At 40.9% G+C, this 11,471-nt stretch overlaps 1 protein-coding gene across 1 annotated transcript in view; it reads left to right on the top strand.

Moving 5' to 3' along the window:
- The window catches only part of ZDHHC15 (zinc finger, DHHC-type containing 15), a 25,277-nt gene that overhangs the window by 4,465 nt on the left and 9,341 nt on the right, over nt 1–11,471 (top strand). Inside the window, 9 exon segments of the mRNA XM_009890724.1 lie at nt 405–441; nt 3,102–3,128; nt 5,546–5,640; nt 7,219–7,339; nt 8,186–8,255; nt 8,871–8,903; nt 10,001–10,094; nt 10,096–10,128; nt 11,268–11,400. Coding sequence (XP_009889026.1) covers nt 405–441; nt 3,102–3,128; nt 5,546–5,640; nt 7,219–7,339; nt 8,186–8,255; nt 8,871–8,903; nt 10,001–10,094; nt 10,096–10,128; nt 11,268–11,400 — 643 coding nt within the window.

The following is an 11,471-nucleotide window of genomic DNA, read 5'->3' as shown; positions in this document are numbered from 1 at the left end:
TGTGGGGCGGGGGCGCGGGGGGCTCTTGGCCTCGGTGGTGAGTCCCGTGCGCTGTGTGTCCTCACGTCAGCCGGGGGAAGTGACGTTCGTGAGCACGGGGAGATGTGCACCCGCAGTGGAAGTCCATATTGTCGCCCCGTGATAAAGTTCGGGTGTGATTTCTGGTTTACGCGGTTACAAAAAGCAGTACGTGCCCGGCGTTGCAGTCATTTTTTTACGTTCTGAAGGGAAAAAACCATAGGTTACACTAAATCACACTCACGAGTCAACTTGTTACAGCAGCATGGCAAACAGTAAATTTCAGAAAGAAAACATTTGGCACTGGCTAGCGATTGTATAGTTTAATGTAGCGATCTAACTATATAAGTTGCCAACTTTCTTGTGTTTATTATGTTCTGGTTTAGTGCGTGTACAAAGCCCCGTTCCTGGAAGAGAGGATGGGTAGGTCGGGGGGGGGGAGCTGGTAGCTTGGGCTCCTGACGGCGTGGGGAGCAGCATGTGGCTCTTTCTCTTCGGGAGGGGGTAAGGCAGATGAAGGAAGGCAGAGTGCTCGGAACGGTAGTTTGAGGCGTTTCTGTGAACAGAGCTGCCTGCTGGTACTGCACAGCAGACTTAAATCAGGTTTTTGTTAGGGTTGCCGGTGCAGCCAGACCTGGTGTTTTTTCTCGATAGGGACTAAGGTTAAATGCAGCTTCTTGGATCTGTTTTATTTAATTGGCAGCTAGGAAAAACCCCCGAATGCTTACGGACATTTTATTCCATTTCTGAGATTGTGGGCCGTTTCTTTCAAGAATTCACATGGAACGGTATCTCCAAGGTGCATGTAACTGTTGATCAGATCAAGTGACAAAAAAGTGTATTTTCCTGAAATGATGTTAGTCTTTTGAAATATTCTTTGTTTGCAGTGCTGTGCAAATGCAGTAATATTTAACAGTCGTTAATTCCAAGTCTCAGTGCAGCTATTAGGAAAGACTCTGCTGGTTTAAGTGGGGTTTGGATTGGGCCTACGATATTCTGCAAATGCTGGTTAAGCTGGCAGGAGCTCATCTCACTGCCAAGAATCGCAGCTTAAAATCACTCCTTTGCCCACACCCGTCTATTTTTTTTTCCCCATCTTTCTCTCTCATGCATTTTATTTGTCTGTGGAGGAGGTTATCTATACAGAAGTTGAAATGACTAAATTAGTTATTTTAGGATTTGAACATCAACTGTTGGTATTCGCAGTTACTTGAAAACCAGCTCGCAGGACACTTTCTCTCTTCCAGATTTCTAACATAACAAGGCTTTATGTGTTGGCTTCTTTTTTTTCCATTGTGTATTGCCACTGTGTATTGCCATTTCAGCTGTTGCAAGCATGCCAATAGCAGATGCTCTGTTTGGATTCTTGATTTTCATCTTTAGTTGTGCCAACTGCTGAGGATTGAAAGTAGTGTGGTGGTGATATCCAAGAGGTATCTCATGATACTGGGTTTTAAACTTTCAGTGACTGGTATGGCCACAAGTCATACTCCAGAGGAGGCGTTGGTTTCATCTCTGGTTGGTGCTTGCTGCCACAGTGAGAACAATGACCAAGTGTCCTGCGATAAAACCTTTTATATAATCTTGATTTAGGAGTTTGCTCTTTTCTCAAGTAAAATCCTTAGAAAGGCCATGCTGCAAGTGTGACGTGTGCTTCAGGAGGGAACCAGGCGGTATTTGTGAAAAGGTGATGTACTCTTCATAGTTTGATTTGCAGCAAACAAAAGGAAAAACTAAAGGTTTACTAACTGTCTTGTACATCTGAAATTGAGTGTGCAGAGACACAGCAAATATTTAGTCTCTTTTTTTCATCTGCATTCTTGTGTATCATAAAGCTTGCAGATCAAAATTGTTAGTGTCATTTTAAGAAAAGCTACTTTCATTAGTAAAAGCAGGACCTCGTGGTTCCTACTCTGATTTACGTTTTCCAAGTTTGTTTTTCAAGATGATAGAGTGACTCTTGGAGAGTAGAGTCTCTTCCCAGCTGCTGGCTGTAGACTAGAAGTAAAAGGCTCCAATCCCTCAATCGCTGCTTTTTCTGTTGTCTGAGTTACTGAAGGGGTCACCACTGGTATGTGCTATCTCTCAAATCTTTGAGTCTTCCAACAGTATGATCATATTTTTGTAAGATTACTGTGCCTGTGGGAGATGATCTGTGGCCACTCTCTGGCCATCATTCCTCTGTTCCTCCAAGGAGCAACACATTTCAGTTGCAATCATGAGATTCAAGGCGATGGGCTTGATATAAGGGGCTCCTATCCCACAAACAATCTTTGTCTTCCACACAGTATTCTGTCAAGATATCACAAACTGCTCTGTTTTCAGTTAAGAAAGATGTCTTTATCTTTTCTGTTAAACTTGGATGATGGCTCTTAATATAATGGGTGGATTTAATAATGATCAGTAGAAGTAGACATTGAGCAGTGTACCCTTTGCTGGTTGCTGTTTGCTCTGAGTGGTTCTGTGAGTAGGGACTGTTCCTATGATTATGGCAAAGTAAGGAAGAGTTGCAAAAACTCTGCTAGGAGGAAGTGTAAAAATAATTGAGTCATTACAGAGTATCCATTGTTGCTGACTAGACCAAAGCCAAGACAGTTTGTAATTTTTTATTTACGCTGATGCAGAAATGCATCGGGGCAGGGCTTACAAATGGAGGATCAAGACCAGCTACAGACGAGTACAAAGCAGGCCACGAGTACGTGCTGATAAGTACCTGCACAGAGATGCTGCTTGGGCAGTTGCTAGAGGAGCCCTGGTAATCTTGTCACATCACTGTCAGCAGTGGATTTTTTTGTGTGTGTGTTTCTAATGTACACATATACAAAATATATTTTATAACAAGGGAAAGTACAGCATAAGCAGCAGTTATTGAACATCTTGTTGTGGGTGTCATTTGCGTGAGTAAACAAGGAATTGTTATGGATGCTTTTGATATTATGATTAACCATGTGCTCTCTTTTTGACTGTTGAATTTGGACTTTTTTCCTAAAATAGCTCTATTTCAAATAGAAACGTTATTTGTCACAAACTTTTCTGGGAATTCTATTTGCTCTGTACACATACGTGTGTTTTTTCTTTTTCAGTGACTCTGAGCAACCCTGTGGAAAAAGGTATGTGCATTCAATTTACCCTTTGACATTCAGTCCTTGTGTAAAAAGATTTACAAATGTTCTAGTTATAATATCAAAAACACTTTCTGTCAATTTTTTTAAAATAACATACTCTTTCAGTGTTTCCTTCCTGTAATTACACATTCATGAAGTATACAGCATGCATTGTTAGACTTGCTATAACTTTTGGATATATTGGGAAATGCCTCTGTTTAGTCGCAGTATAAGCAGAAGAACATGAAAAGGCCTTGATCCCTTTTACTCTTTCAGAAAAAACTCTGTATGTCTGTCTGTGCACACCCACACACCTCTTCTCCCTTTGTGTTTTACATTTTCAGGGTTGATTTTAAGAGCTAAACAGAAAAGACTAGTTCTGTTCTGTGGCCTGCCAATTTTTTTTCACTGTTTTATTTGATCTTTCAGTGAAAGCTTTTTTTAAGGTGTTTTTTTTTGTAGGGAGGCTTTTGCAGAAGATTTTTTTCTTGATTCTGTTGACCACTATTTGTATATTAAGTAGTAACACAGTAATTCTCAGTTACTACCACAGATGAGTTAGAGCAAAGGTTTCTGTCTCACTGTTATTTGGCTTGAACGCCTCTCGGTTTCATTTGGTAGTCCAGACTGACAGACGTGGTGCTGAGGTCCCAGACGCAGTGTCGTGAGGTCACTGAACGAGTTGGGCAGAGTAGCAGGATCAGTTGATGAGACTGTTTCCACTGGTGTGCTGTTGGAGGCCACAGTCGTGTTTTAAGAATAAGGGGTTGGTGGCCATTTTAGTATTCTTCCTTCTCTTTCTGGAGGTGCTTTGGTGGCATTTGCCTAATACAGTCGGCCTCTAACTTTCATTTCTTCTTCCAGGGTTAAGAAGGGTAGAAGTAGGTGTAGCAGTTTTCAGCTGGCAGATTGTTCCATGAAGAACAACGCCAGCCGATACTTTAAAGGTGGTCCACGTAAATTCTCTTTGCACTAGAGAGCTGTCCTAATATTTGAAACTGTTACAGAGAAACTAAAGAAAGCATGATGTTAATGATTATTCAGTAGAAGAAAGTTATTAGTTGCCTTATCTATTAGTGCATCTCCAGGTCAGCTTCCTCTAACATGCTGCTGTATTGCTTTATCAACAAAATTAAACCTGTTGTAAGATTTATCTCCTTACATGTTAATTAAAAAATGACTGAGCTCCACCTGCATGTAGTATAAGGATAACATCTCAAAGTTAAGAGTGTAAGAATGAATTATCATTGATTTACAGATCAGTCACGCAATCCATCACGTTCTTGCGAGGCGTATCAGGTCATTTGCTATCTCATTAGAAAGTCTCAAAGCTGTGTTTGGCCTTTTTGGCAATTACATTTCCATACAGTCAGCCTTGCCTAAGAAGTTAGGAAGTGTTTGGATTTTAGACTTCTCTTTCCACTCATAGTAGTTACTTTAATCTTAGTTTGCTAGAATTTGAAGCTTGAATGAAATGGCAAAAATGAGGTTATTATTATGATTAAATGGTGTGTTTAAATAAAACTGTCTTGTAACTAATAATGTCTTAGTGAATCAAATATTAAAGAAAGAACAATCAAATAGTTTGTGCAGCTGAAGGGTAGCTGTCCTTTGGCTTTCTGAACCACGGTAAGCCTGCTTATGCCCACAGGCTGTGAAATAAAGTTTGCATATTGAAATAAGATTACTCTGATGCATGCTGGATTTCATGTGATAATGTATTCTAGTGGAATACACTGAATAATCACAAGACCTGTTTTGCTCAATTTGGGGGATGTTTTCCTGATTTGTTTTATTGGATCAACGTTGCAAATCTAAAAGATGTTTAATAAGAGATTAGATTTTTTCAGGCAATGTAAAGCTCCACTAGAGCATGTTATTTCTCTTCAGCTCTTGCAAGTGCTGAAGAATGCATTGCACGAGTGGACAGTACACTGGTAATATGGTGCTGTGATTCTGAGTGCATTTAGTAGCAACTGAACCCAAAATTTGGAGATGTGGAAGTATCACAGCATTAACATTTATGCTGCTCAGCACCAGCCAGTTCTGCTTTGCCTGTACCTGGGATATGGGAAAGATACAGGAATTCTGTCATTCCCGGTGATACAGGGTTATCACCAGCCCTGTGGGTAAAGTCTCTACCTGTGTTCTTCCTCACCCATGGAATCGCATCCGGTGGAGAAGGGGAGGCTTGTGAGATAGGTAACCCCCAACTCCAGCCACAGATCTCTGAAATTCTACTGACCCTTTGACCATAAGGTTTAGCTGTATTGTAATACTCGTTGGTACTATAAATCTTCCTTTTCTTCCTTTATTTTTTGTTATTGTTGTGAAAGATTGGAATTATGCCCATCATGAATGAAATTTTTGCTTAAGAAGTCATTGTTCTGCTTCTGTTTTTTGTTTTTGGTTTTCTTTTTTAGTGGCCTATCTTACAATATTCCATATTCTCTTTGTACTCTTTGTGTGGACATACTGGAAGTCTATTTTTACACCCCCGGTGCAGCCAGGCAAAAAGGTAAGAGTCCAAGTACTTTTCATTCATTGTAGAACGAAAGCAGGGATGCTAAAGAGAACTAAAAATCCTTCAGTCTAGTTGATCTGGACAACTGATTAGATTTCCTAAAGAGATGGAAAGTGACCTAGAGTTGTCCATAAAAACCAAGTCATTTACCATTCAGAGAATCCTTTAACTCCCCTGAAAGCATGATTTAAATCAGAGATGGTGTTAACTTTTCAAGCTGCCTTTCCAGGTGCTCCGGGAGCTGATAGATTTTTCATGCTGAGAATAATAGGATGCTTGATTATTAACTTCCATATTTATTGTGTCGTTGATCTCCAAGCATTTAGCATGTTGCGAGCCAAATCCTGAGGTCCTTCCTTAACCTGGCCTTGCTGGAGGCTCCTGAGTAAGGACCTTTGGGATTGGTTTTCACTCTTCATGGAAGATGTTACTGTGCAGGTGGGAACGGGTGCATTTGGAATGGCAGGGGGGTGTCTTGGTCTCTTGAGCCAGGTTGTCGTGGTGCGTGTGTGAACATTCGGTGTCCCACCGCAGTCCAGCACTGCCCGCTCTGCTGGGAGTCCTTTGCCGGCCGGAGCAGGCCTCTTTGTAGTGGTTAAGTTTGCTTCATTTGTCAGACGCTTTCTTGTGATAGTGAGGGACAGAAGAATCCTTTTCATTTGCAACATGCTGAGATTCTGATGTCGTGTGTCTGTGGCAGTGAAGACTGTGGCTGTGTGCGTAGCATATGGCTTTTAATTTGGTGCTGGGTATACATGTAGCTCCAGTCCTTCTACTTCCCTGGTCAGCAGCACCGTGAAAGAGAAATGTGACTACATACTATGGTAAAGAGAAACTGGGGTTGACTGTGACTAGATTGGTTCATGAATAATACTTTAGTGAAGGGTTTGGTATTGTTTTTTTAATGCAGGTGGTGTATTTTAGGACAAGAGTATGATTTAGTAGTTGGAGCACAAGACAGTCAGAGGCAGACTTGTGTTTCAATTCTTTTTCTACCAAATATTTACTACTTCGTTTGCTGGGATTGGTAGATTTTTTTTTGCATACTGTATTACCTCTTTATGAAATACTAATAAAACACTATATTTGGAGCCATAGAATGCGGATGATGTTTGTGTGGCCCTTCAAATATACGTGGCAGTATTCTGATCCTAATTACAAGAATGTGAATTTATAAATAACAACTAATCCCAGTTTTAGAAATATAAAACTGTAGCTGGGGACAGGTTCTTGCTCACAAGGGAAATGCTTAAAGTGTCCTTATCATGGGTAGTAGTGTTGATTGGTAGAAAAGTAATCTAAGGCAGTAATCTAAGGCAGCTGTAGTAACAATTCTAGTATGCTGTTCTGTGATCTTAATTTCACTCTTGTGCTTCTTATTGATGTATCGCATAGTATTCTGGCTGGCCAGCACTTACTATCTCTCTGTGTCTGTTTAACAAACACATTTTCACATTAGATTAATCTCATTAGAAGGAGTGGGAGGTAAAAATGTTTCCAAACCTGCCTCTATTTGAAATATTATCTCTGCTCCCCATGGGTAACTGCTCCTCTCATGAATTCTGCTTCCAGTACCATATGTCCTATGCTGACAAAGAGCGCTACGAAAATGAAGAAAGGCCGGAGGTGCAGAGACAAATTCTCTCTGAAATGGCAAGGAAGTTGCCGGTGTACACACGAACGGGGAATGGAGGTCAGCTGAGCAGAGAGCTTTGTTTCTCTAAATCTAATCAAACAGGCTAAAGTAGGATGTGCTGGCAGTCCAGATGATACTGCCGTCCGACGGGGTGTTCCTAATGCCACTACATGCCCTGAGTAACTCTTGTGCCAGGAATGTTGATGCCTTCTCTCTCAGGTTTTATGTCTGGGAAAACAAAAAAGCCTTGAACGCTTCTGTTCCTCTTCGGCGGAGTACCAGGTGCTGCCTTTGAGAAGCAATATGTTACCCTTTGTATTTTCAATTCAACAGCCTACTTGTGTTGTCTGCGTTCAGTAACAGAATGGCAAAATCTGTAACTGTTTTTACGTAAAACTGAGCCTAGCTTAGAGATGCAGGACATAATTCTGTGAACAGATTTCTGGACCTTGTTCTGTGATTACGTGCTTACTGCACTCCTTTCAAAGCTTAAAAGAAATCTGTGTGCATATATATTGGAGGCTCTGACCTGTTAATTTCTGTCAGACGAGGCAAAGAATTCTGAAGTCAAGAACGGCTCTACAGGCAACGAACAAAACAGAATGTACGTACAGTCTGAGTAAATGTGGAAACCAGAGGGAAGCGTACAGTTTTGTTTTATGGCTTTTAAGCTGGTTGTATGCTTTGCAGTGAGGATTGTTCCCCGCTTCTGTAAGTCTCCAGAGGAATGATGAGCCTTGCTCGTCTGATTATGACCCGGCAGCACAAATGAGCTGCAAATGCCGTCATCTTTTGAGGTGATACAGGAAAGAATATGAATAGTTAGGAAACGAGCAGAATATTAATTAATGTGAAAAAAGAACACTTTTCTATTATTTTGTATTAATATGCCTTTAATTTCAGGTATTCGATTCTGTGATAGATGCCAGCTCATAAAACCTGACCGTTGTCACCACTGTTCCGTTTGTGCTGTGTAAGTTACCGGATTGTTTTTCACTGAGGTGAATACAGTCACCACTGAGTTTATGGGGATGGGCTGGTCCTTCACGTGCCGTTGTACACAGAAACGTCCCCAAGTGCCCCTGTGGCAGCTGCAGCCGCCCGTGTGTGTTCCTGTGGGACAGCGTCGGCATTTTGCATTGCTGCTATTTGCGGCCCTGGAGTGTTTGCAGTTCCCACACCTCCACGTGTATCAGCGTTAAGTTGCTAGGAAACGTGCCGTCTAGTAAAAATTAACTGATTAACCTAAGCAGGTTAAAATAGAGTATGATTTTGACTTTTTTTTTAACTTTTTTTAAATATTCCAGGCCTTAACCTGTGTTGTTTTGCAAAAGTATTAAGACCTCTAGTGAAGAAATCATTTTCATTTCTTTTTATCTGGCAGAGTGTCAAGGACACTGGTTCATCTTGGAAAAGTAATGTGTTCCATCTTAAAATTATACCTAACTTAATTCAAATAGACAATATCGTCTTTAGTTTGTTTCACATAGAAATCTAACAAAAAAAAGAGTCTTTTGCTGTTCATCTGCAGTTGGCAGTTACATACCAAATAAAAATCTTCAATTTTCCTTTGTTTGTCCTTTTGCAGATGTGTGCTAAAAATGGATCATCACTGTCCGTGGTATGTTCTAAATACTGGTTTGTAGTTTTCTGAAAGGAGAGACTGTTTAAATATATTTCTTCCGCTGAATAGTGTCTGTTTGCCTCTTTCATTTTAGACCATATGTCTCTCTATGTTGGGAAATTTATAAAATAATTACACAAGTTGAATATTTTGAAAGACAGATAGTTCACATTTGTTCCAGAAACCATGTGTAAAAAAGCTGGTTTATCAACATAATTTAAAACCTAAATAATTGATTCTTTGACTATTATTCAAATTTTAAAGGGACTTCAGCTTAGCCTTTATTTTGGGGTATATAAGTGTTTCCGCATGCAGTTGGGTGTTGCTTTCAATAATAAGATTTGCACACGGATTGTTGCTGAAAGGATGCCTGCCACCTCTGCATGGTCAGAGACGGTTTGTGTAGATGGTGCATGGATGAATTAAGCTTTATACTTACTGAGAATTGCTGCCACTAAATTTCTTAAACTCCTTTTTTTTAAAAAACAAAACAAAACAAAACAAAAAACGGAGATATCAGGAATCAGAAGCAACACAAACATTTCCCCACCTGAACCTCCCTGGTAATCCTAAATGGTAGAGGATTTTTCAAGCCAGAGTTTTGAGACAAACACCTACTATTTCTTCTCCATTCCCTTGTTCCTTTTTAGAGTTGTTCTGTGCATGGAGAATTATTATCAAATTTGGGTGTATTTGTTTTGTATGTAACCAAACAAGCAGCGCTGAATGTGGCTCCTGAGTTTTGCCGATGAGTAAAGTGACACACAAATCCCAGATCTGATTCCCTTTGCAGACAAGAAACAGGCAGGAGGAATTAGAGCCTGCCTCTGGGATGAACTTACCAATGGTACCAACTTTAAAACAGATTCCAAATACATGAACTGTCCTTGCACTTAGCATAGCACAAAGTCCTCAAGTGAAAAGCAGAAAGACTTTAGTGAGATTTAATTTTGACCACTAAGGGGAGCCATTTATTGACGCAATTGTGTTGTCTAATCAAGAGGCTTAATAAAACCCCCCAAAAATATAGTACTCATTGTGTTACCACCGTGTGCTGTACATATCCTGATTTCAACCTTGCTTTTGTTCTCCAGGGTGAATAACTGCATTGGATTTTCTAACTACAAATTCTTTCTACTGTTCTTAGCCTATTCTTTGTTGTATTGCTTGTATATTGCTGCAACAGTCTACGGTCTTCAAGTATTTCATTAATTATTGGACAGTAAGTTGTGAAATCGGGTTACTTTTTCCTATCCTGTGAGTCTGGTGGGGTTTAGTCACTCTTGTTACTTTTTTGCTTTCAGTCAACGGAGGGTCTGCATTTCTTCCCTAAGGTATTTTCCTGTCAGACTCTTTGGTATCGAAGTACAACATCCTGCACTGATCTGAACATATTTACTGAACATATCAAAAAAACCTTGTTTTCTAATCCCCGTATGACTCCATTCTCAGTTTAAAAGTTGATTGAAATAAATTATGCTGCTTATTCAGTTATTGATTATCGTTCGTATGCAAGCAATGCCAACTGACCGTTCCAGTAAGAGACTGGCCTTTTGTCTCCAGTTTTTTTATGTCCCCTCTGCTGCTAACTCTGTGTGACTGTGTCTAAGTAACTTAACTTTGCTGTGCCTTCATTTATGACATTTCTGTTGTTTTAACGGCTAACCACTTCCATAAAATGCCTCCTGAGAGGCTCCTGGGACACTGGCAGGAATTGTTTCTCGTGCTAAGAAAGGCCCGGAGGGTTGAGCTCTGTGGCTGCATATATGGGATGTGCAAAGGCTGAGAAGGCATTTGGTCACGAGGAGGTGCCACAGCCTGGCTGTACCTCTGTGCTATGAGGAGCTCTGGCACTTGACTCTCCTACTGTAGAAGGAAAGAAGTGTTTCTTGTGCTTGTAAGATCCCGCTTGGCTTTGAAACTCTTCCAAACCATCTCTGCTCAGGTCTAACGCTACCTGATGGCTGTAGCCGTGGAGGCCAGGTGTTCTTGGCGTGCCTCACCTCTGCAGGAGGTGCAGAATTTTAGTAGACGCGCAGGAAACTCAGCGGAACGCAAACAGGGCTTTGAGAGCTTGTGCCTGCTTGTTTCCCTGTGGGCATGGGGCGTTTCTCGTGCCCGGGTGGGAAGCGGTCATTGTACTGCCTCTCTGGCATGGGGAAAGTTAGTAGCGAAGCCCCCCTCCTTCTGCTTTGGCTACAGGAGGGGAAACGAACCAGATCATTCCTTTGTCTCTTCATGCTTTATACAGTAAGGTGGGAGGACTCCACATAGGAGTTTTAGATGATATCTTTCTTCTCTCTAGGAACAAAGAACTTCCCGCTGTTATTTGTTCTTATAACTTGTTGCTTTTCTTTCCAGGGAGAACTGACCAATGGACGTTCCAAGTTTCATGTCCTTTTCCTTCTCTTTGTGGCGATCATGTTCTTCGTAAGCCTTATGTTTTTGTTTGGGTACCATTGTTGGCTCGTTAGTAGAAACAGATCTACTTTAGGTAAGGCTCTTGTGTCTTACTTTTAAGTTATACACAACAAAAGTGCTGTAAGAAGAAAAACGGGGGGGGGG

Source organism: Charadrius vociferus, unplaced genomic scaffold (assembly GCF_000708025.1).
Source record: "Charadrius vociferus isolate BGI_N301 unplaced genomic scaffold, ASM70802v2 scaffold368, whole genome shotgun sequence".
In the NCBI taxonomy this organism is placed as follows: Eukaryota; Metazoa; Chordata; class Aves; order Charadriiformes; family Charadriidae; genus Charadrius; species Charadrius vociferus.
This window is presented reverse-complemented; position numbering and strand designations above follow the sequence as displayed.